This window comes from Lepisma saccharinum, chromosome 2, assembly GCF_977018435.1.
Source record: "Lepisma saccharinum chromosome 2, izLepSacc3.1, whole genome shotgun sequence".
In the NCBI taxonomy this organism is placed as follows: Eukaryota; Metazoa; Arthropoda; class Insecta; order Zygentoma; family Lepismatidae; genus Lepisma; species Lepisma saccharinum.
In genome coordinates this window covers 113,970,159-113,997,206 of record NC_139230.1, presented here as the reverse complement: position 1 = coordinate 113,997,206, position 27,048 = coordinate 113,970,159, and the positions used below count along the sequence as shown (strand labels likewise).

General features: G+C 40.5%; 1 protein-coding gene across 1 annotated transcript in view; it reads right to left on the bottom strand.

The window, feature by feature from the left end:
- LOC145984123 (transmembrane protein 8B-like) overlaps positions 1 to 27,048 on the bottom strand; it is a 248,997-nt gene that overhangs the window by 112,718 nt on the left and 109,231 nt on the right. The window contains exon 6 of the mRNA XM_083117558.1: positions 25,117 to 25,376. Within this exon, the coding sequence (XP_082973684.1) occupies positions 25,117 to 25,376 (260 nt within the window). The remainder of the gene's footprint in view (positions 1 to 25,116; positions 25,377 to 27,048) is intronic.

Sequence of the window (27,048 nt, the reverse complement as noted above, 5' to 3'; positions counted from 1 at the left end):
AAAACATGCCATGCAAATTTAAATTTATTGTTAACGTATACTATAATACAATGAAATTTGGAATAAAATAGAGTATTTTCATTTAAAAGTGATAGTACATTTTCAGTTCATAATTTATTTCTTGATATTTAATTTTATTGTATAGAAGCCCTTATAACTGCTTATGGGTAGTGATCATCCACTGCCTACCCCAATCCACCCCCACCTCAGAATGGAAAAGATGGGAGAGGGCCTACATATCAGCCATGGGTGCAATCACACCGACTGGCCTGAACAAGGCCACTCAGTAGCTTTCCCAATCAAACCATCTCAAACACCAACCCCATTCCCAACACTCACTTCTCCCTATATTATTACCCCCCCCCCCCCCACACACACACACCACCAGCACTCACATTTTTCAACAAGCCTGGTAAGAGAACTGAATTTTTCTGTACCTAGTATATCTTCAATCTGGACCTGACAACTATGCAGGTTAAACTGATTTCACTTCCACCATCTGTAATTTTCATGTCTGAAGATGAGCGTCACAGTTGCAAAAATTTAAAATGTTACTAGTGTCTGGTGAGGGTTTCCTATTTCCTTCTATTTGCCTACATGAACAGCATTAACTGATCCTACATTGAACCAATGGGTAATACTAATACTGACACTCTAACCATCAATAAAGATACTTAAACATTGTATCACTTTATAGTTGCTCTCATAGTTTTACATAGTTATAAATGTTAGTATAAAATATTCCATTGGAAATATGTCTTGTCTAAAAATAATCACATATTCAATAGGGATAGGAAAGATTAATTAATATAGGCTGATAAATTCATATCAGAAAAAATAAATTTCCAATATTTTTTGCTGATCCAACATATCTATAAATAGCCTGTAAGTTAATGTATCATTCCACTATGTCGCTATCATTTTTATGAATATAAACATCCATGGTTTTATAAAAGGAAATGACTACATACCAGACAAACTTACTGCATACAGTTGATTGCATACATTAATTAGGGAGGATATTGAACCATTCATGTTCTTCAAGGACCTCACAATTTTATTTTGTAGGTAGAATATGGGTTATCAGTATCAGTAAATGTTATGTTGGTACTTTATCTGTATTGGCAAAATTTTCATATCGGTCCATTGCTAGTAAGAATTAATATCCAGATTAGTCTGCCTTCGTGTCTTTCACTTAACATTTCGCAAACAAAAATGTGTATTTTGTTGAACCAATGATCTGCTCATTACAAGTAGAGTACTTTTAGCTTTACTTCACCTACACAAATCACCTACTTCCCTTCTATTCTACCCTGTTTGATTTGTTTCTTTCTCTAATGTGCTTTCCAAAGTTACATTCCATGTCAGGGTGGCTACTCTAGGGCCATGATAAAATTCAAGTATAATTCCCGGTTTTCAAGGCTAACTTTCCAAAAATTCAAGGCCACAAACACATATATTTAAAACATACAATTTAAGGTGCAGAATTTACATTTGCCATTCCACACACTCTACTCAGTTTCAAAATACATCTACAAACACAAGTCACGAATGTAATGGTATAAATTAATTTACAAAAAAAAATTGTAAATTGCATAAGAATTTCAAACTCAAATTTACCTAATCAACTTCAGATATCTTAGTTTTCAATAATTTTCAGTCGGTTAGATAGATTGTTCTGCAAAGGACACTAACAAAGTAAAGGAATTTAGAGAATTCTGTTTTATTTTCCACACATTTTTTTTCTTTTTCTTCCTTGATAAAAATAATGGCTAAACTGTGAAAAACTTGTTTCAGGGCATTAATAAATATGTATAAATTCAATGAGACTTGGAATAATAAAAGTTGCCATTTTTCACGTCTACGGAGAAAACTTCACGCAGAATTCATGCATAATTCCCAGAGCCAATAATTCATGCATAATTCCAAGAATTCAAGGAATTCCCAGTGGGTAGCCACCCTGCATATCTATGTTACAAATCCACAAACTTTATGAAGTAAGATTCAAATTGACTGATTGATTTGATTAATTTTACTTCACTTTTTTATCACTTTCGGTTAATGGCGAAGATGAGTATGAATGGTGATGAGATGAAATTGATTGATATGCTTTACTTTAGTTTGGAATGATGAATCATGCTATATTGGCCAGATACTTCCTTGCTCGTCATGGACATCTGTCCACCCATTCTTGAACATACTGCACCATTGCCTCACTCATTATGTTTTCTCCAAAACCTTTGCTAAGTTGGCAAGGAATTTCTACAGTCTTACAGTTTCTGGCTAAGACAAACATTATCATTGACCGTACCTCATAGCTGGTGGGATTCTCAATAGTAGCACACATTTTCAATTGTACAGGAAATGCCCCGATGACAAAACTTCATAATAAATTTTATTTTCATCCAACAGGCAAACAGTAAATATTACAGGATTTAACTACACTAGGTCCATAATTTGTCTGTTGTGTTGAAAGTATTAAATCCAGTGATTATTTTCATGTATTCAGATATTAGAGCTGTGGTGGTCTAGTCAGTAGGGTGTCTGACTGCCATGCGTGAGACCCGGGTGTGTTTCCTGGAGTGGGTGATCTAAGTTCGGAATTTTTCCGGCCATGTCCCAGCATAAAATGGCTCTGGGGTTAACCTACCCTGAAATCAATGGGTACCTGGGGGCAATCCTGGGAGGTAATGGTGACCAGAGCATGGTGCTGATCACATCACCTCCAAAAAGGGCTAGATCGAGAATTTGTGGGGCACTACTGCATGGGGAACTTTACCTTTACCTTCAACACAGGCAAAACAACTACAGTTGTCGCAAGAATACAATTCAACATCTTTTAACAGGATTTTTGTTACAAGATTCATTCTGATGCCATCACGAAAAGGCAACAATAGTCGAGTGTTTTTGATTTGATTTGCTTTATTTTACTTCACCTTTTTTGCCACTTTTGACTAATTTGCGAAGATAGGAATGAGTGATGATATGATGAAATTGATGAATGGACACTCACAAACATCCATGCCCAGGCCAGGATTCGAACCCTAGACCCCTGGCGTTGTTGCACGATGTGCTAACCACCCCGCCACAGGGGCCGGCAACAGTCGAGTGTAAGTAGTCAGTTGAACAGAAAAAGAATGCCATCACCTGGTTAATTGAGTCCCAAGTCAGCAATCACAGTCCAATGAAAGTTCCAATTCAAGTACCAATGAGCCTGGGCACCAGATCCAAAATCAATTAGGTGATATGTGAAACAGTTTAACAAGACATGTAATGTGCATGGTCACCCTAAAAACTGAATGCAACCAACAGTACAGTCCGAACACCAGCTCATATTGCAGAAGTGTGTCAAGCTATCATCAACAGTTCACAAAAGAAATCTTTGTGGCAATTTTCAGTTGAAATTGGCATGTCAGATGCAACAACATTTGTACATGTTTCCCTACAAAATCTAAGTGCATCAGGCGCTAACAAACATTGTAAAACAAACATGCTTGCTCTTCATAAATGAATTTTCCAACTTGATTGAACCGCAACCTGATGTGATGGACAACCTTTGGTGAAGTGACAAAGCTTATTTTCACTTGACAGAAGTTAACAAACAAAACGTTCATTTCTGGGCTTTGGAAAACCAACAGGAAACCATCGCGGCTCCTTTGCACCCTCAAAAAGTGTTGGTATGGTGTGCTGTATCCAGGAGAGGACTGATTGGACCATTCATACTTGTTAAAATCAAAACGAAGCACACAAATAGCATGATAAAAAACATGTTTTTCCAAGCTTTCGATTCCATCTTAGAATCATTATCAGGGCTGATCGAGTGACGACGAAGTGGACGCGGTTGAAGTTCTGCTGGAACAAGTATGTTGCCAGCATGTGATATGAGAAGTTTTTCTACTGTCATATGGACCATTCACCTTTGATGGTTACTTTGATTCAGAAAATTACCAGGACATGTTACCCAATTTTTTCTACCAGCTTTACAATGGAAAGACATTTCAATGCATCTTCAATGGTTTCAACAGGATGGGGCCAGGCCATACACTATGGAAGAGGTTCTCACTTTTCTGCACATTTGAAAGAGCATTGTGCCATCTTCAACTCAATCATTATCCCATTTTCTTCAATGTTCACTTATATTGGCCACACATAAGTCCTGACCTAAACCCACACAACTTTTTTCTATGAGGTTTTCTAAAGCAAAGAGTCTCTAAACAAGCCCCAAAGAGCACTAGGGGCGAACTGAGATTTAAGATTGAACAGTGTGTTGAAACCATTACCTGTGAAACTCTGAATAAATATTTTGACAGTGGGTCCATTAGAATATGTTATGAAAACAAATTTTGAACCATATTCTATTGGCAACTGGAATTGTTTTGCCAGTGAGATGAAAATAAAATTAAATATTTTTATTTTAGATAGAGAGAACTGATGTACTCACTTCTCAGTGAAACTTCGTTTTTTACCGTCTTAATTTCATTGGCCACTGCCACCATGCCAGTAGTGTCTGTTGGCTATTTGTGCACTTGCACATGCACACCCAAATAAACGTGTAATGTAATTAATTATTATTATATTTATTCATTTAATGCCATATCTTCAAAACATCAAATGTTCCCGGGCCACATCACCTTCCATTTATTTCCTTACATCAGCTTTTACTACCTGAGTAACTCGCGTCAAATGTGTATGAGCAAAATTGGGAAGTGCACACAGGAGCTAACTGAAGTGGCGCTGTGTTTGATGGCAGGTAGAAGAAGCAGAAAGGCTCTTCTTATGGCATGGATCAGTGGGCTCTTGGACTCGCCACGCACCAAGAATTGAGACGTAGTAGCTACGGGCATGCGCTATTCACTCTTCGTCACGTAGTGTTGCAATGTTTCCATTCCTTGCTATGTGATGGAGTTGAGAACAATCCACACATCATTGCAAATTGAGGGAATTTTTTTTTTCAGAAAGGCAAATTTCGATCTCTCTCACCTCTCGCAGTTCTGAGCATAGCATCGGAATCTGAATGGGGGAAGGGTGGAAAAGGAAGGGGAGAGGGTGTGGCATGTAGAGATGAGTGTATTCAATGATGCAAGGCCAGATGCGATGAGTGTAATACGTTGATACAGGTGCTGGAAAAATAGTTTTTTAAAAAAATGTCAGCGGTTTGAATTTAAAACATTCATAATGTCTTAGAGGAATTGGTGTCATTTAGCTGCAATGACTTGTATTTGGAAGTTCAACGAAAATTTTAAGTACAGTAGAGCGTCGATTATCCGAACGTCGGTCAACCGAACGACCGCTTAACCGAACTGTGTACTCGCTCACTTTCAGATATCTGTAATGAAAAAAGTACGTGACTTAGCTGCTCGTAAGCGTGTAGGCTTGCTTAGACAGACCAAAATAAAGGATTTTTTTAAACGTTAATTTTGTGTACTGTGTGTATTGTTCATGCAAAATGCGTATGTAATATGTACATATTTTTGTTTAATAAACTGTACCACATACTATATATTCCTACTAAAGTTGCCTTTGTACATTACTTTGTAATACATACTTAAAGAGATGCCTGTTTTTATGAATAAATTTACTGTACAGTACTTCTTTTTGGCAAATAAACATGTACAGTTCGATTATCCAAACAAACCAGTTTTCCGAACACCCATGTCCCCCAATTACTTCGGATAATCAACGCTCTACTGTAATCAGAGTTTAATCTTGTACTTTTGTCACAGAACAGTCAATCCAGTTTGTTATTCAGTGCATATGAGAATCTGCAACTGTACTATTATGTCACAGATTTGACATAATTTTTGTAAAGGTGCTGACAAGAACTAGTTGCATTTGATTAGGGTTTCGAGGATCCACATTACAATGACTAAAGTGAATAAGTACATTAAAAATGGTATTTAACTTAAGTGTACGATGAAATGTTTATGTGGCATTAAACTTGGGTTTCTGATGGGACATATTCACATTGAAGAACGATAATATACATTATTAAAACACGGTAATTACAGAAATACTGGTGACATTATTATCCCTTACAAACCATAGCAATTTATAGTTATAGCGTAGTGATTGATTTTGTCAGGTCGTCGAATGCTGAATTTTCTGTAGGTCACGAAAGAGACCAAACAACACATCTTCTCTCAAGATCGATTAAAGAAATCACTGGGGTATTTCGAATTTGTAATAAACCTTATTTTTATAATTTTTTATGAAATATAACTCTGCTATCATCTGATTATCAGGGTAAGGTACGTCATAACTTGGATTGCCAATACGATTAGCAGAAAGGGGCAGGAATAATTGGATGGGGGTAACAACACTCCTAGATGCGAGGTCAAGGTGCACACCCAAAGACCCAGACCACCAGCTGCCACTGCACCATGCTCATTGGAACAGATACAGGGTGGCTACTCTAGGACCATGATAAAATTCAAGTATACTTCCCGGTTTTCAAGGCAAATTTTCAAAAAATTCAAGGCCACAAGCAGATGTTTTCTCTATTTCAACCTTCCGTAATACCGCCTCTCAACAGTCACACACATGCACCAGAGGCGCAATCACGAACTTTTGTCTGGGAGGTTGCAAGTACCAGGATAAATGTACCAATAATAATAAAATAATAATAATAATAATAATAATAATGACATTATTATGACTATTATTATTATTATTATTATTATTACTATTACAAGTAGTGGTAGTGTCAAAGACGTTATCATCCTCGTAAATTACACAAAAAGGGGGTAGGGCCTCCCCGATGGCGCAGTGGTAGCGTCCTCGCCTTGTAATCAAGGGGTCCCGGGTTCGATACCCGATGGAGGCACAAGTGGTTCGGATCCCACTTTAAACTGTAGGTCCAGTCCCGATTAGCCTTACTGTGCATAAAGTGGACTTAAAACATCAAATCAAATCAAAAAGGGGGTAGAAGTTGGTGTTAAAGCATTTGTGTTGGAACAAACTATTTTAAACATTTTTTTTAAAAAAACATGTTCAATTTCACATTAATTAATAATGGAAAAGAAGTACACAAACTGTATTTTTAAATGGCAGAAAATGCATGATAAATGCATTCCGAATATTATTCTTTTTGTACATATAACAAGTATAACTTTCATGTACAACATATGTTTTACACATATTCAAAATGGAGTGATATAAAATAAGAAAATTCATGCCAACACTAAATTGTGTACGTATTCAAAAGTTTCTTTAATACATACATACACACACACACACACACATACATACATACATACATACATATATATATATATATATATATATATATATATATATATATATATATATGGATAAAAGCAAGGAGGGCCAAAAGGGCTAAGTAAAAATCAAAGAAGGTAAAAGGAAACACTCACCGGACAGTAGAAAAATTCAAAATTTTCGCTAATTTCATAGCATCATCGGTGTGAGGAGAAATAGACGGAACCGGAAGTTGGGGCCCTGCAAAGTTGCCAGGTCCCCATCAAAGAAGAAGCGGTGCGTAGAACGAAAAAAACACTGTTTCATCACCAGGCTCGTCGTTAACTGTGAGTGTGTAGGATGAGTTGGGAGGGAGGGCGGGAGAGTGGGTGAGGGTTGGGCATTACTGAGTGGCCTTGTTCCGGCCAGGTGGAGTGGTTGCACTCATGGCCGATATATAGGCCCTCTCCCATATATAGGCCCAACCAGTCAACAGAGGTGTTGACTGGTTGGGGTAGGAGATGGATGATCGCTACCCGGAAGCAGTTGTTGAAACTGATGTTGTGGTGGTTGGTGTGGACGGCGACAGTGAAGTCCAGGTTGTGGGTGGAGGAGCGGTGGTTATTGATGCGGAGGTTGAGGGCCGTTGATGTTTCCCCCAGGTAAAAATCACCACAGATGTTGCAGGTGAGGATGTAGATAAGGTTTGAGACATGGCAGGTCCCTTTGGGATGGAGGGTAAATTTGCCAGTGGCCCTGTGCACCTGGAGGGTGTGAGAAGTGATGAGGATGGGGCAGGTCTTGCACCTGGGGCGGTTGCATTTATGGGCGGGGGGGTGTTGGATGTGTGGTGAAGGAGTGTTGTGGACCAGGATGTTTTGGAGGTTGGGGGGGGGTTTGAAAACCACTCTGGGTTTGTCGGGAAATATGTTTTTGGTTTCAGGATCACTGTGGAGAATTGGGAGAAGAGAGTGCAGTGTGTGCCTGATTTTGTTGAGGTGGGGATGATATTGGGTGATGAGTGCAGGTGGGTTGGTGGCAGCAGGTTTCTTGGTGGTAGTGGTATGTGAGGCAGCTCGCGATATTTGCTTGGTGACCAGGATGGAGGGATATACACGTTTAACCAGGGCCTGGTGTAGGCGGAGGTTATAATTCTGGTGGGAGGTGGGTGAAGTGTTCAGTCGCTGTCCCCTGTGGGCCAGGGAGAATGGAATGGCTTTTTTGGTGTGGAACGGGTGGGAGCTGGAGAAGTGTAGGTATTGCATGTGGTTAGTGGGTTTTATGTGGATGGAGGTAGTCAGGTGTCCTCCCTCGATGTGCACGTCCACATCCAGGAAGGTGATCTGGTTGGGAGAGTGCGTCCAGGTGAATTTGAGGAAACGGAAGTGGTTAAGTTGGTCCAGGAAAGCTCACAAGGATGGTTCTATGCACCGCTTCTTCTTCGATGGGGACCTGGCAACTCAGCAGGGGACCCAACTTCCGGTTCCGTGTATTTCTCCTCACACCGATGATGCTATGAAATTAGCGAAAATTTTGAATTTTTCTACTGTCCGGTGAGTGTTTCCTTTTACCTTCTTTGATTATATATATATAGGATAAAAGGAAGGAGGGCCACAAGGGCTAAATAAAAAGTAAAAGAGGAGAGAGGAAACACTCACCGGACAAAGAAAAAATTCAAATTTTCGTGATGGTATATCACATCTTCAGGAGTAGAGACGTTGTATAACTAAGTGACTAGAGGGAAGAGTAAGTATGACCTGCAGTGTTGCCAGGTCCCGAAGGAAAAAAAAAGGGTTGACAGTACCACAAAAAAGGTTCTTTCGCCTGGCTTTGTCGAAAACTGTGAGTGGTGGGGGGGGGAGGTTGGTTGGGAAAAGGTGGTGATGAGGGTGAGGATAGGGGATGAGGGGCGTTACTGGGTGGCCTTGTTCAGGCCTGGAGGTGTGGTTGCATTCATGGTCGATATGTAGGCCCTCTCCCATCTTCTACGTATTGAGGTGTTGGTGGATTGAGGCAAGGAGTGGACGATCGCTACCTGGAAGAAGTCATTAAAAGGAATATTGTGGTGATTGGTGTGAATGACAACAGCAAAGTCCAGGTTTTGGGTAGAGGAGCGGTGGTTGTTGATGTGGAGGTTCAGGGCTGTGGATGTTTCCCCCAGGTAGAAGCTCCCACAGATGTTGCACGTGAGGATATAAATTAGGTTAGAGCTGTTGCAGGTTCCTTTGGGGTAGAGGGTGAATTTGCCGGTGGCAGTATGGATCTGGCGGGTGCGGGAAGTGACAAATATGGGGCAGGTTTTGCACCTTGGGCGGTTGCATTTGTGGGCAGGTGCGAGTTGATTGTGAGTAGGTGGATTGTGGTGGACCAGGATGTTTTGGAGATTGGGAGGGCGTTTGAAGACAACTCTGGGCTTGTCGGGGAAGATATTTCTGGTGTCAGGATCACTGTGCAGGATGGGAAGGAGGGAACGTAGAGCGTGTCTGATTTTGTTGAGGTGGGGGTGATATTGGGTGACAAGTGCAGGGGGATTGGTGGCAGGTTTCTTGGTGGGAGTGTATGAAGCAGCTCGGGATATTTGTTTGGTAACCAGGGTGGAAGGATATCCACGGTTGGTCAAGGCTTGGTGTAAGCGGAGGTTATAGTTCTGTCGGGAGGTGGCTGAGGTGTTGAGGTGTTGACCTCCGAAGGCCAGGGAGAATGGGATGGCTTTCTTGGTGTGGAACGGATGGGAGCTGGAGAAGTGTAGGTATTGCATATGGTTGGTAGGTTTGATGTGGATGGAGGTTTCCAAATGTCCTTCCTTCATGTGCACATCCACATCCAGGAAGGTGATTTGGTTGGTGGAGTGAGTCCAGGTGAAATTGATGGAGTTGAAGTGGTTAAGTTGGTCTAGGAAGGTGGTCAGGGAAGGTTCTCCATGCGTCCAAAGCATGAAGATGTCATCGATGAAACGTAGCCAGAGGAGAGGTTTGAGAGATTGGTCTCCAGGAACTCTTTTTCAACTTTGCCCATGAACAGGTTTGGCATAGTATGGGGCCATTCTGGTACCCATGGCTGTGCCCCGGATTTGGAGATAGTGCTTGTCCTCGAAGGTGAAGTTGTTGCACGTGAGGACAAGGTGAGTTAGATGGGTCAGGAAATTAGTGCTGGGGTTGTGGGGTTTTGGTCTGTTGTTGAGGAAGGATTCTATGGAGCAGAGGCCGTGAGAGTGAGGTATGTTGGTATAGAGAGAAGTAACATCGATGGTGGCAAGGATAGTGTTGGCAGGTAATGGTGGGAGTGTGTTAATTTTCTGAAGGAAGTGGCTGGTGTCCCGGAGGTAGGAGGGCAGAGCTTTAACAAGAGGCTGGAGGTGGGAGTCGACAAAGGTGAATTGTAACTGGATACAATGGGTGTGCCAGGGTTGCCAGGTTTATGGATCTTGGGCAGCAGGTAAAAAGTGGTGGTGCGGGGGTTGTCTGGGATGAGCATGGATATGGTGGAGGCTGTCAGGCCCTCCGGGGGACCTCGGGTGTGGATAAAGTCCTGGATTCTGTTGAGGTGTGTGGCTGAAAGGTCGACCGTGGTGGTTTTGTAGGTGGAGGAGTCGGCCAGCTGGCGAGTGGCTTCCGCCAGGTAATCTTGAGAGTTCAAGACCACCGTGGTGGATCCCTTGTCAGCTGGGAGGATTTTGATGTGGTGGTTCTGGCGGAGATCTTGAAGGGCTTTATCTTGAGAGGGATTCAAGTTGGGTTTGTTGTGCAGGTTGTCAAGAAATGAGCTGTCAGTGATAGTGGAGATTATGGCAGTGATGTATCTTTCCAGGGGGTGGTTGGTGGGCAGGGGGGGGGGGGTCTTGGGAGGATGGTGGGCAAAATTGGAGGAGGCTTGAGTGGGTTTCATTGGTTGTGGTCTGGGGGGGAAAGGGTTTTTTGCCAAGAAGTGTTGTCATGTGAGGTGTCTGGCAAAGGTGTGGATATCGAAGAGGAGACGGAATTGGTTGTGGGAAGTTGTGGGGGAGAAGGTGAGGCCTTTGGATAGAATATCAATTTCGGTAGGGGTGAGATTGTGGTTGGACAAATTTAGTACACTTTGGTTGTGTTGGGGTAGGTTAGGGTCGTTGGTGACCATGGGTCTGGTGGAGGTGGGTTTGTCCGTGGACTGGTTGTTTACCAAGCTGCACCCACAATTCTCACACCTTGGTAAACAACCATCCTCCCAAGACCCACCCCCCTGCCCACCAACCACCCCCTGGAAAAATACATCACTGCCATAATCTCCACTATCACTGACAGCTCATTTCTTGACAACCTCCACAACAAACCCAACTTGAATCCCTCTCAAGATAAAGCCCTTCAAGATCTCCGCCAGAACCACCACATCAAAATCCTCCCAGCTGACAAGGGATCCACCACGGTGGTCTTGAACTCTCAAGATTACCTGGCGGAAGCCACTCGCCAGCTGGACAACTCCTCCACCTACAAAACCACCACGGTCGACCTTTCAGCCACACACCTCAACAGAATCCAGGACTTTATCCACACCCGAGGTCCCCCGGAGGGCCTGACAGCCTCCACCATATCCATGCTCATCCCAGACAACCCCCGCACCCCCACTTTTTACCTGCTGCCCAAGATCCATAAACCTGGCAACCCTGGCACACCCATTGTATCCAGTTACAATTCACCTTTGTCGACTCCCACCTCCAGCCTCTTGTTAAAGCTCTGCCCTCCTACCTCCGGGACACCAGCCACTTCCTTCAGAAAATTAACACACTCCCACCATTACCTGCCAACACTATCCTTGCCACCATCGATGTTACTTCTCTCTATACCAACATACCTCACTCTCACGGCCTCTGCTCCATAGAATCCTTCCTCAACAACAGACCAAAACCCCACAACCCCAGCACTAATTTCCTGACCCATCTAACTCACCTTGTCCTCACGTGCAACAACTTCACCTTCGAGGACAAGCACTATCTCCAAATCCGGGGCACAGCCATGGGTACCAGAATGGCCCCATACTATGCCAACCTGTTCATGGGCAAAGTTGAAAAAGAGTTCCTGGAGACCCAATCTCTCACACCTCTCCTCTGGCTACGTTTCATCGATGACATCTTCATGCTTTGGACGCATGGAGAACCTTCCCTGACCACCTTCCTAGACAAACTTAACCACTTCAGCTCCATCAATTTCACCTGGACTCACTCCACCAACCAAATCACCTTCCTGGATGTGGATGTGCACATGAAGGAAGGACATTTGGAAACCTCCATCCACATCAAACCTACCAACCATATGCAATACCTACACTTCTCCAGCTCCCATCCGTTCCACACCAAGAAAGCCATCCCATTCTCCCTGGCCCTCAGAGGTCAACACCTCAACACCTCAGCCACCTCCCGACAGAACTATAACCTCCGCTTACACCAAGCCTTGACCAACCGTGGATATCCTTCCACACTGGTTACCAAACAAATATCCCGAGCTGCTTCATACACTCCCACCAAGAAACCTGCCACCAATCCCCCTGCACTTGTCACCCAATATCACCCCCACCTCAACAAAATCAGACACGCTCTACGTTCCCTCCTTCCCAGTGATCCTGACACCAGAAATATCTTTCCCGACAAGCCCAGAGTTGTCTTCAAACGCCCTCCCAATCTCCAAAACATCCTGGTCCACCACAATCCACCTACTCACAATCAACTCGCACCTGCCCACAAATGCAACCGCCCAAGGTGCAAAACCTGCCCCATATTTGTCACTTCCCGCACCCTCCTGATCCACACTGCCACCGGCAAATTCACCCTCTACCCCAAAGGAACCTGCAACAGCTCTAACCTAATTTATATCCTCACGTGCAACATCTGTGGGAGCTTCTACCTGGGGGAAACATCCACAGCCCTGAACCTCCGCATCAACAACCACTGCTCCTCTACCCAAAACCTGGACTTTGCTGTTGCCATTCACACCAATCACCACAATATTCCTTTTAATGACTGCTTCCAGGTAGCGATCGTCCACTCCTTGCCCCAATCCACCAACACCTCAATACGTAGAAGATGGGAGAGGGCCTACATATCGACCATGAATGCAACCACACCTCCAGGCCTGAACAAGGCCACCTAGTAATGCACCTCATCCCCTATCCTCACCCTCACCACCACCTTTTCCCAACCAACCCCCCCCCCCCGCCCCACCACTCACAGTTTTCGACAAGCCAGGCGAAAGAACCTTTTTTGTGGTACTGTCAACCCTTTTTTTTCCTTTGGGACCTGGCAACACTGCAGGTCATGCTTACTCTTCCCTCTAGTCACTTAGTTATACAACATCTCTCTACTCCTGAAGATGTGATATACCATCACGAAAATTTGAATTTTTTCTTTGTCCGGTGAGTGTTTCCTCTCTCCTCTTTTACTTTATATATGTATATATATATATATATATATATATACACAGCATAATGGTATATTAATTATATTCATTACATAATCAATTCAATTCATCCACCTCATAAAAACCAACAGCAAAAATTATATAAATTGTCTCTCCAATGTGCACGCTCCTCTTCCTACAAATAATTGTTCATGCATTTAAGACAAAATCCATTAAGAGAAGTCTTATTTCTCTCTCTGGTAATTTACAATGCATTACAGAAAACAATCATACAGCGAGTGAAGCGAAACAAGAACGTTTTTAATCCATCTTTTTTTTGCAAACTGAAAACAATATTGATTTAACAGGGTGCAAATAATTTCACGAGGCACCATGGCATTCTCTCTATTACATCTTTTATCATTTAGTTTGTTCGGCGGCCAGGGCCGACTCCTGCCGCTCGCTAGCTACGGCTCTATACTTGATGAGATTAAGAAAAGGAGGCATTGCGAGTGAAGCAAGTGTGAAAATTTTATAATACGTATTTTTATTTGAAAAAAATTTGAAATCGAGGGGTATAATTGCCCCTCTGTGCCCTTGGCCATCAATGATTGCCCCCTTGCCCTCCTTAGAATTGATTTACATTCAAGGTTGGGGGATGGCCCCTGCCCCACTGTGGTTGTGCCACTGATATGCACACACAAATATAGTAACAATATGAAGTGTCTGTGTGATTCCAATGTATCCAAAAATTCTAATTTAATTTAATTAAACGGTATATTTAAAACATTTAATTTGAGATCCTTAGTTTGCATTTGCCATCTCACATACTCAGACTAGAAATACATCTAGAAACACAAGTCACACAAATGTTATGGTATATATTCTAACCTGCGAAAAATTGTTAACTGTATAAGAATTTCAAACTCAAATCTACCTAATTATTTTCAAGAAATCTTATTTTGCAATAATCTTCAGTCTGTCAGATTGCTCTACAAACGACAGTAACAATGTAAACAGATCGAGAGAATTCTGTTTTATTTTTCACACATTGTATTCCTTCCTCGATAAAAAAAAAGCTCAACTGTGAAAATCTCGCCTCAGGGCATTTATCAGTATGTATAAATGCAGTAGGATTTGGATTAATAAAAGTTGCAATTTTTTACGTCTACAGAGAAAAATTCAAGCAGAATTCACGCATAATTCCCGGAGCCAATAATTCATGCAGAATTCCCAGAATTCCCAGTGAGTAGCTACCCTGAGATAGAGGGTGGTGTCAGTGGTCACGAAAATAAATAGAACAATAACAAAAAACAGTTTTGCGGAGAAGTGAGTACATCAGTTTTCTATATGTAATTAATACCATGTCTCTCATTTCCAAAAATACGAATATAAATTTTTGTTATTGGTGTGTTTAATTTGAAAGATCCTGTAGTTGTTGAGAGACACAACCTTCACTCTGGCAGTTTACAACTAAAGCATTTACTGACTGGTAACCAATAACAGCTTATTAGTTTGAATTATTCCTAATTCTATTTTCTTCCTCTCCTTTTCTTTATTCTGTTTTATCTGTATTTTTCAAGTCCTGCACCATAGTCATGCAGTTTAAGTCTTTGGGCTCAGGCTACGGGATGCACACCGAGGGGAAGTGGCAACAACTTTTCTCCTGAGATTTCAGCTAGTCACTCACTAGTCGTCATGCTGACCACATGTCACCCCATAACTGGTTGGATGATCACACACCTCTGCAGAGACATGTGGGAGTGAGACCAGAAGTCAGTAGGTAGGCTCTGGCTTTCAAGAATTAGCACCACTGGTTATTATTGTTATTATTATTATACCATTCCTAATGAACACAGTAAACAATTACATTTACTATAAATACACATGTTATGTTATCAGTGTGTAAAACTCTGACGATAGAACAATGGAACAAAAATGACTGTGTGTGTGTCACATTTTTCACTCCAAATTACTAAAGGAGAGGGTAATTTAACACAAATTCAATATTAAATACAGTTGATGGACAGATGAGATCAGAAGTAAGGTGGTGTGGACATATGAAGAGGATGAGGGCAGAAAGGCTGCCAGTACATGCATACACTGCAATAGAAGTGAGAAAGAGGCAAAACGGAAGACCAGAATGTCAGTGGAAAGAGTAGGGTAGTGGAGATTGTAAGAAGACAGACTTGCAACACAGTAGAAAGGGGGGAGTGGTAGAAGATGATGAGCCAAGCAGAGACTAGAAATGGTGAAGGATGAAGAAATGGAAATGATTCTAAGATAAGAGATCTGGCAGAGCACACAGACATTAAAGAATATGTTTATAGTTTAGGATGGGACACATTACATTACAGTACTCTTATCAGTAGCATATTAGCACATAGATTTACTGCTAAAATTGCCAATAATTTTACTGATCCAATACATCTATAAAAGGACTGTAATTTAGAGTGAAATTCTGTCATTTTGTTATTATTTTTATGAATATTAACATATATGCCTGGTACATGAATAAAGATCCTGTCAGGACTTGTCAAGACTTGCTCCTAGAATATTGTAGAATAATGAGTTTTACACAGGATGCTTACCTTTAGCGAAGTAAGCGAAGGTCAAGGAAATGGAACAAAACCAGGTGAGGAGAGTAGCACGTGGTCTTTTGTTGGTAACCGTCTGAAGGAGCAACAGCTGAAGCTATAGATTTATTTGTTTACCGAGCAGGGTAAGTTTACTTCCCTCACACCCTAATCTGCCATTCTCATTGCTCAGTCAGAAGTGTTTAAATCTAAAACATGAGTTTTACATTAATTACTAAATGCTAAGCTAGGTATCTACACCAGATGGTATCTACCATCAAGTGCTGCAATCGGTGGGGGTGAGTAACATCCCTTGGTTCGGTCCCCACGTTCTACAGGCTGGAACGCTACGTGGTTGGAGAGACTTGGGCTTTTCATCCTTTTTGCGGAAATGTGATGGAATGGAAAATTTGAGCATTGCGTGGTGTTAATGCTCGGATTTTTCATCCATTTCTTGCGAATGCGATGATTTCAGCCATTAAATAGTGACATGTCAGAACTGTTTTCCTTGTGAGATTTTCTTTATTTTGGGGGGTATACCAGGTGTGCTGGTTAATAATTCTTAATTCATCTGAAAGAAAACAAGTGTTTCTGGGGAGAAAGGTAACAAATGCTTTATTCAAAGTATGCGCCATCGCTAGCTATACATTGTGCCCATCTGTCCGTCAAATTGTGAATGTCCTTCCAGAAAAATCGTTCACATTTTGAGGTGATCCAGTCAGCAATCCATCGTTTGACATCTTCGTAATTGTTGAAGTGTTGCTGGGAAAGTGAATGAGACATCGATGAAAACAAGTGGTAGTCCGAAGGGGCTAAGTCTGGTGAGTATGGCAGGTGGGGCAAGAATTCCCAGCCAAGTGCAGAAATGGTGTGTCTGACGCCTTTCGCTGTGTGTGATGAGGCATTGTCGTGCTGCAAAATCACTTTTCCATGTCTTGTCACCCAATCTGGGTGCTTTTCGATCAATGCATTGTTCAAATTGATGAGTTGTTGACAGTAGCAAATGGCATTCACTGTTTCACCTGGTTTCAGAAGCTCATGGTACACCACACCCTTCTGATCCCATCAAATGCACAGCATTGTCTTCATTCCGAAGTGATTCGGTTTTGCTGTCGATGTTGAAGGTTGTCCTGGGTCAACCCATGACTTTTTGCATTTTGGGTTCTCGAAGTAGATCCATTTTTCATCCCCAGTCACTATCTGATGCAAGAAAGGCTTTCTTTCATGCCGAGAAAGCAACACCTCACACACCGTTTTTCGCTTTTCCATTTGTCTGTCGTTCAGATGATGTGGGACCCATTTTCCTGCCCTCTGGATCTTTCCCATGGCATTAAGACGATCAGATATGGTTTGGCGACCAACATTTAACTTCTCTGCCAGTTGTTGTTGCATTTGCGTATCGCCTTCGTCCAACAGTGCTTGTAATTCGGCATATTGGAATTTTTTCAGCTAGCCCAGGCAATCTTTGTCTTTTAAGTCGAAATCACCACTTTTGAATCGTCGAAACAAACACACACACGTGTCTTGTGTTAGGACATTGTCACCGTACGTTTCCACAAGGATACGATGGCTTTCACTCGCGTTTTTCTTTTGATTGAACAAGCAAAGCAGGACATGTTGCACATGCTCCTTATTTGGTTTGAAGGTCAACATGTTTCCCACACAAACCCAATATCACGATCACTAGCACTCGGTTGCACATCCACGGCGTTTTGACGGGTACTGTCCGGCAACACACTGACGTAACAGTTGAGACTGTGCACCAACCCTTGCTTCCAGCACCATCCAGCGAAGAAATTAAGAATTATTAACCGGCACACCTGGTATTATGCAAATTGCGTTACTATTCTTAGTGATGGTTCATGTAGTTTTGGGAACTAGAAGATGAGCTTGATACCACTTTGGATCGGCTAATCGATCTCGCCAAGAATGCAGTTGACCCATCTTTTGACGTGGAGGAGCCTCCCTGTGCTTCATCCACCCCTGTAGAAGTCCTGTTGTAACTAGGAGTAACACACGCACGCAAGCAAATGTTCCATAATCAATCCCCCCACCATGGCTCAAACACCTTTCATCCAACCCCTCCTTTTTGAGAGCATTCAGTTTCGGGGTGCCTTGGGGGAGGATGTTAACAAGTTCGTATAACGCTTTGAGAGTGCGGCGATTCTAGCTAGGACAAGGCAAAGAAATGCCAGATGTTTGCAGCCTTGCTGAACACACTGAACCCGCATTGCGATGGTTCAGTGCTTCACGCGGCTCCGTGTGAAAACAGCACAATTACTGACAAAATACGAAGGCTAGACAAAGTGCGGAACGTGGCTCAATCTAACTTACGTAAACGGTTCGAAAGTTAGAAGAAATAGTATGATGAGAGGCATCAGTCAATTAAATATGAACCCGTTTATTTTATGTGTGGATATTATTTTCTCCTTCCATTTCCCTCAGAAATGAACAGTATTTAATAAGTTATCTCACCAAATGTATAAAATACCTAATGTACATGCCATTACTGTTTTCTCATAGATGTAAAACTATTTTGTTAGGCAATTGCATGTTTCTATATACGAAGTATCTATAGTCGTACACTCAGAAAGATTAATGATTTTCACTCCACCCATGCAGACGAAATGTTAAAGTATTACAATTATGTTGCAAGTGAGCTCCCTTATTTAGTTAAAGCAACAAAAGTGCAATAAGAGTGTTACTTAATGTATTCTTGTCTTTTCCTTGTAAATATATTAAAACTACCGGTAGTTTCTTGTGAAAAGACCCCATTACTACAGCGTAATAACGTAAGAAATGTTAATGTCACAATGACATTTAGTCTTAAATGAAGAATAAGGCTGCGTAAGCCGACTAACATGAAAAGAGAGAACCAAAGTTTATCATTTAGAACATGCATTTGTACTAGTAATAATAATTAAGGTGTGAAGTATTATGCATTTGACGAGATATTTTATGTATTTTCAGATAAAATTATTCCCGATTGACAATTTAAACTTTTCCTTCTCAACATTTCCTTCCCATCTTACCACTGATCCTACTTTAATGTAGCTTATTTGTAAAAAACTTTAACTTCTCACTTTATTTTATAAGCATCACGTAAATAAATTTAACATCTTATCTAGCTTTGAGTTTAAACACCTAGCGATTTGAAAAGTTTTCATATTCTACATAATAATAAATAACATCCGTCTCAATTTTGTATTACTTAGAGTAAGCTTGGTTTAAAATAACACTAAGGATGCAGTCACTATGAATTCCTTTATTTGATTATCATTTTAATCTCTCATGTAAAGTATTTTTCATTTCATGAAGTAGTCATAAGGTCCTTCCAATATCCATATATTATTTGTTCATTAATAACATTAACATTAGTTTATTCTGCATTTTAATTATTGCCTTCCTTTGTTGTCAGCGGAGACGTAAAATGTTAACTGTTTCCAAAAGTAACTGTCAAAGGGAAATGGAAAGTGAGAACGTGCAAGCCTGTATTCAAGTTATTGATGCCATCCCTTTAAATAATCAACCCAGTAGCAGTGATGGCACACAGCCCGTTATATATAAAAATTTAGGCTCTTTCCTTACATTCACAGAATCTCTTTATGATGAAGCAAATATGCACAATGAAAATCTGCCAATGGAAACCTGACCTGTTACTTTAGATATCTCTCATGTGGGCTGTCAGACTTACAATCATTTAAATGTAGATGTTCAAACTTCATCTTGTACTATTCAAACTAACCCCATTAAAATCCTGAAAATTACAGAGAAAATGGTAAAAACAGTAAGCGTGGATGTGTCTCAAACCGAAAACCCCAACCTACTTTCTGAAGTGCATTTCATTCAAAACATGTTTTTCGATTACTTATAACCAAGCAGCCTTTCAAAGAATTCCGCTAGCGATTACGCAACACACTTCCAGCAGTGCGAAAACAATTTATCCCTAGAGTTTCATTTCTCCCTATTTTTCCTTTCTTTCTCTCTGAGAATCCAGGTACACCCAGAAACAAAAGTCAGCAAAAGGTATCTTTTCCCTCTTCCTACTTGCCCTTGGCAACGCCTCGCCTCGTTAGCCGTCATATGTTTCCTATCGCTGTGTTTACCGCAGGGGAAGAACATGTTCCTGCTAATGGTCAATAGTCATAGTAGCTCTGCCGATTTTAGAATGGCCACCAAACAACTCCCCCTCCCCAAAAAAAAACCCTTTCCCTTCGCTTCAGATGCAGCTCGTAGCAAGAGTCAAAAGATGTTTCAACCAGCTATCCAGCTAAAAATTTAAGCTGAATTGCATTTCCCACGCACTTCTCTCTTCATCAGGTCACAACGTATGTAGTCCACATAAGTTCCATCCCAGCTTTGCTGGAGTGGAAGAAGCACGTCATATCTCAGCCTCCAAGAATGTATCTATGCTGACACCGGTCCATAAAACCTCTCGAGATACATGGACTCTTGTCTCGATGAGAATTTTACATCTGAACTTTGAAATCATGAATGCCTATGACTAGCCATAACCTCTCTACAGGGTGCTTAAACACGTGACTTAAAACGCCTCAAGAATGACAATAGTTACTTATTGCAAATCAATTTAGTGTTAACTTTGGTAGTGTATAATGAAGAGTAATTGTAATTATATTTTAGCTTTTCCACGTCATGTAGTCTAGTTGAACCGTTCCGTTTTTGGTTCAGCTCCTTTAAAGCTCTTTGGTTAATTGTGACGGTCCATGACAAATGCTATACTTTCCCTTTCTCGACCCAATGTCATTGTGTTAATTTTACGGGTCCAATTATGTGTTCTGAACCCACAGGGTGACCATAAAAGCAGTAATATTTATTTGTCTGACCTGTTAGGCCAGTGGTGTTCCAAAGGCTTCTGGAAGAGTGGATGTAGACATCTAAAGCTCTCTATCATGGGTCAAGTGTAATTCCTCCATGGTGAGCTCAATGCTAAGTGGTTTTGAACTACACGGCAGACTAGCATGAAGCTGAGTAGTCGAATTGCATTGAAATTTGGATATCCTTTATGCCCTCAGAAGTATGACCGATTATTGTGTAAAATACCACAAGGATAACCGAGAAGTGTTCTTTAAAATTTTCATTTTGTTCATAATCACAACTAACCCAGATTGGTTTAAATTTTGAATTCTCCCCCCCCCCCCTTCTAACTTCATGATACTATGACCAGTAGCACCTAAGGGCAAGAACAGAAGTACGTGGACTACCGTCACACAAAATGAACCACGTCAATCGGCGATCCCTTTAGATGGGCCAAGCGAACTCTGTGGGTCACACCCAGGACGTTTATAGTTTGCCTTCAGCATTCTGAATTTTATATTTTCTTTCATTATTTTGTACTTTTTTTAATTTTCGTGACACTTCCCCACTTTTCAATACTTCTGTGAACTTTTCTAATGTAATCCTGCCAGAATGGACTGACCTTTGTTTGGCCATGCAGAAATTGAATCAAACACTAACGGAGGAACCAAAATTTCATATAATCCTTTTATCCCATTTTCCTGTCGCTGTAATCATTCTTGTCATCTGGAACCTAAAATTAACAGCATATTTATGCTACAAAGCAGTGGTGTGTCATTGTAAATCTTCCTCCATCACCAAGAGTTAAAGTTGCTTGACCATATTTTCATTGTTTTACCAACCCTTTTATTTTGTGTATTTAGTCAATATTGACCTTCATGTTGTAGGATAAGTGTTATTTTACCATATATCACATTTTACTGATCCAGAACTGAGTTTCTTGGCCTGACCAACACTAACAGCTGGGTTACTTCATTTATTCCGTTGCTATTTTATCTCATATTACGACTTTTCTGACATGTCATATTTAATGGATTTGTTTGGTTCAATGTTGTGATACCACACGCTATATATTTTATTACACATATATTTAGCCATCATTATTTACTCACAGATATTTTATATTTCACTTGTCTGTACTTAGAGTATAGTACTTATATGGCAAAAGGGTGCATATACGCTGAATGTAGTCATTTTAGTTATATTCTGTAATTTATATTATATTTTGGGAGATGCCAGGGGCTATATACTTTATTCAGTATATTTAATCTTAAAGATGCTATCAATTTAATTCTCATCTACAAGTTCATATGGCAACAAAGTGAACTTAGCACCATTTGCTAGTACATTAGTTCTATATTATGTGCTATATCATTTACTGGGCATTAAATTTAATTATATTGTTTTCATGATTTTAACTTGCCTAAAATGTTGCTTATTATATACATTTCTCTAAATAATTTATTCCGACTGAGAGAGGAATGCATTTTTTCAACTTTCCCTACCTATATTCCTTTCCCGGTTCGGAAAATCTACAAGTTTTGGAAGCATTTCAACAAGTGTTCCAGCAAAATGGCAACACAAAGAATGCAGTCTCCTTCCACACTAGATCTGAAGCACCCACCTCTCCATGGATATCAGCTTTATGCTTTTCAGTGGTTCTCTAGTCTGAGAGATACAGCAATCCTACATCGCTCTGAGGCTATTCTAGAATACACCTCACAGGGACAACGAACGACCCAGCACCATGGTCATCTCCACCCCTGTCCCCTATTACTTCTAATCAATTGGGGTACCAGCGAAGCAGCCAAACTCCTCTACCCACATGCCGTCCCAGGAAAGGAACATACAGCATACGTCAGGAGAAGAACGTACACTATACGCAGAAGAGACGCAGTTACATGACACCATAGAGCAACCCCCCCACAAGCTATAACCGTACATGAGAAGAAACATGAGCACTATTTCATGAATTTCCTCCCATTGCTCTGTGGTGTCATGTAACTGCGTGTCTTCTGCTCACTTCACGGCAGAGTGGTTAGCACATTGCGCTACGATGCCAGGGGCCCAGGTTCGAATCCCAGCCTGGGCATGGATGTTTGTGAGTGTCCATTCATCAATTTCATCTTGTCATCACTTATCCCCATTTTCGTAAATTAGCCAAAAGTGGCACAAAAGCGAAGTAAAATAAAGCAAATCAATCAATCAATCATGACAGACCGAAACTTTTCATGTACAGCCAGTGCCACAATTATGTTGTACACCCACCTGCTGCAAATATGCAACCCGCAAAGCAAGACTCTGTCCAGTTTCGCCTTATTCGTGACTATGTACAGTCTTTCCCCTCCATGGAGTGTCCGGTGCATCAAGGAAAGTGGATGCCATGTGTAGGGTACCGTTAAGTGCACAACTGCAGTGTGCCTTCTCATTAACATATGCAACCAGCAGAACATTTCTCGCCTTACACTGTCGAACTATGTTGTGTGCAGTTAACATGGAATAGCATGTGCCATCCCTGGAATTTCGGGCCTTTTCCTCGTTTTCCCCAGCCACCACCTCTGGACCAAAGGGTACTTATGGCCATGTCTAGGCTAATTAAAGGGGCTCCCCATGAACTTTCCTTTGGATATGTGGACCCCTGTGTTCGCCCATCCCCCACTAATATCGTGTTTGACCTGATGGACTGTGCACTAGAACTTCCAAACCGGGATGCGAACTCAGTTTCTCCAGTGCAGTTGGGCTTGGACATTAAACCCAACCTTTCCCACCCTGTGCATCCAACACAAGACTTCAGGTTTTCATGTGTGCATGGACAGTTGATGCACTTGGACTGAATTTTTTTTTGCACAGGAATGAACTCTAGTGTTTCAAGATTTAGTGACAAGCACCCTCATGGAAAGTGAACATATCTTTCTTATTTCTTTTATCTTCACGTGATTCAGGGTAGTCAATGTTGAAAGTGTGTTGTTATATTCTTCTTGGCTCACTCAGTGCATAAGCATTTCACTGCAGCTTCTTGAAGCAAACGGAATCATCATTGATAATTATCAATAAGAGCCACCTCCTCAGCACTACACATGGTGCCTCTATTACTATCTGTCAGTGTTGTTATATGGAGAGAAGGCATTGGCCTCCAGATCGAGTTACTCGGCACTGTTTCATACATCCTCTTATTCAGCGAGTCTGACAACAACATTCTCTCTTGAGTGTCAAATAAAATGTAAGCATTTTGCTCCAAACAAAACACTCCCAGCATATGTGACGAAGGAAATCTTTTCTTCTGATACAGTTGTGCCTCTCAATTTTGTTCAACAAAACTTCATTTTTTTTGGTGGAAGATTTAACATATTATTTTATTTTCTGTAATCCTTATGCAATAAACTACTATTATTTTAATTTTTCGGGATTGGCGGACATTTAAATTTTAAAATTTTCGATTTTTTTTTCCAAATTTCAATTTGGGAAATTGTTTTGTACGCAAAAAATTGTTTGTAAATGAATAAAGATCCTGTCAGAACTTGCTCCTAGAATATCGTAGAATAATGAGTTTTACACAGGAAACGGTGAGGATGCTTACCTTTAGCAAAGTAAGCAAAGGTCAAGGAAATGGAACAAAACCAGGTGAGGAGAGTAGCATGGGGTCTTTTGTTGGTAATCGTCTAAAGGAGCAACAGCTGGAGTTATAGATTTATTCATTTACCGAGCAGGGTAAGTTTACTTCCCTCACACCCTAATCTGCCATTCTCATTGTTCAGTCAGAAGTGTTTAAATCTAAAACATGAGTTTTACATTAATTACTAAATGCTAAGCTGGGTATCCACACCTGGCCCTTTTAGGGCCGTCTCTACCATCAAGTGCTACAATCGGTGGGGGTGAGCAACATCCCTTGGTTCGATACCCACGTTCGACAGGCTGGAATACTACGATATAATAAATATGTTCCAAATTTTGTCAAATATAAAGGTCTAAGTATGCAGTTCTTACCAAAGGTAAAACCCATTGCAATCACCTTTTACATAAATTAATTAAGGAGGTTAATGAAAGACAGAACATTCGGAATTTAATATTGGATGGGTGGAATACCAATTATCAATAAAGTTTATATTGGTATTGGCCAAAATTTCATATTACCCACCACTTTTATATTTATTAAAGACAGAACTAACCTGAACCAAAAATGTGTCTGAAAAGTCCTGAGCATGTTTTATTCTTGCCAAATGAAATGTGGGCAGACATGGGTCACTTTCCTTGGCAATGTTTCCTCTTCCAAATTTCCTGACTTCACTATTATTAGCATATAGAATAGTCTTAGCCCAATCTGACTTCACAGTGTTGTTGCTGTGTCGAATAGAGGGTTGATTAAGATTTTTTGTAATATGAGAAAACTGCTTTGTAAAACTTTGTTTTAGGACTTGTACACTGCATTCTGAAAAGAAAAAATGTTCAATATTATTTAACCTGCAAATATAAAATAAATTAAAGCATGTAGTACAACCTTGTGGTTTAATGAATCGTCTTGTTCATGTTATTAAAGAAATTACATAATGTAAGCCTTATACAAAGAAGTGCTGATCAAATATTTAGGAAGTGTGCCTTCAAAAATACAATTTCTATAAGTTGTTGCAGTAGTACTAATTACATCATGCGACTGACACTTCATAAACACAACAAAGAAATACGTAAAAAAAAAAACATTCTGACATACTAATAGAAATTTAGAAGTTACCTTCTGCAAGTTGAAGGATTTCAATATTAGAGTTGCATAAAAGCCAGCTTCTTTGAATAGACAGTTTTTTTTCTGATGAAAAGCTGGCAGTTTTGGAAAAATATATGGAAATTTTGGATTTTTACCAGTTGTAGCTAACCAATTTCACTTGCAGTGTTTAGTAAAGGGTTTGTAGAGGTTTGTAATGTCATATTTTGGAAATAGCTAAATAATTTTACATGGTGTATCAGCCAAAAGATGCATATTTGTCATTACTTTCACAGGGTGTCCAAAAAGACACACAACCGAGATTTTGGATGTACTTAACTATCGTAAAAAAAGTTATAAAGACATGAAACTTCCACTGGGTATTAACTTTGTCTATATGGATATCTTTTAAACATTAAACTAGAAAATCATGCTCTACAAGAGCATTCAGTAGTTGGAAAAAGTTACTAAGGTGTAAAAAAGTTTTTGAAGGAAGTGAAAAAAACATGGTTAAAATTTTGATGTATATCGATGGAACCTGTGGATATTTACTGAATTGATAAAAGAACGAAAAATTTTTAAGTATTTTACACACTACAGACAATTTATGGGGTTAATATTCCTAAATGTTTTCTTTTTTTTTTTTTAATTACAAAGTGTACTGGCAGCATTGGTCATGTCAGAGGGCAGTAGCAGGTGTGCCCAACATGTGGCGATGTTATTCAAAACAATGCACAAATGAAAGAAAAGATTTGAAATTTATAACACAAAAAGGTAGGTTAGTATTGTTGTACTGCCCTCTGACACAACCAATGTTGCCAGTACACCTCATAATTAAAAAAGAAAACATACTTATATATGAATATACAATAATTAACCCCATAAATTGTCTGTAATGTGTAAAAATTAGGGCTGAGCCAATAGCGACGGTATCGGCATCGGTGAGTATCGGTTCATTTTCTTTTACTGATACCATCCGATACCAAAGATTTTCAGTGGCTAGAAGAGTGGGCAAAGGCAGCAGCTCGTCTCAACATTTATCCTTTTTAAAAGTTTGTTCACCCTTTCTTGTGACAGATTGGGAGACCAGCACAGGAAGTTCCATAGTTTTTCCTAGAAACACTGGATCATAAACCCACCCTCCTGGGAAGCAGATGGCAAGATCAAAGACATGGGCAAGTGAAAGCTGAACCCAAATGTGACTGCTTAATTAACACTGTGGGAAATAAACCATTCATTTCCAATTCTTGCTTGAAGCTCGTGGTGGTAAGATAGGTGGATGTTTTTAACCCCCGCTGAACTAATGCCGGGTCAGGTAGTTGCAGAGTTCTTGGAAAAGAGAGATGAAGGTCACTGTGAAATTAGCTTTGTTTTATCTACGTTCAAGCACGAAGGGGAATCAGCA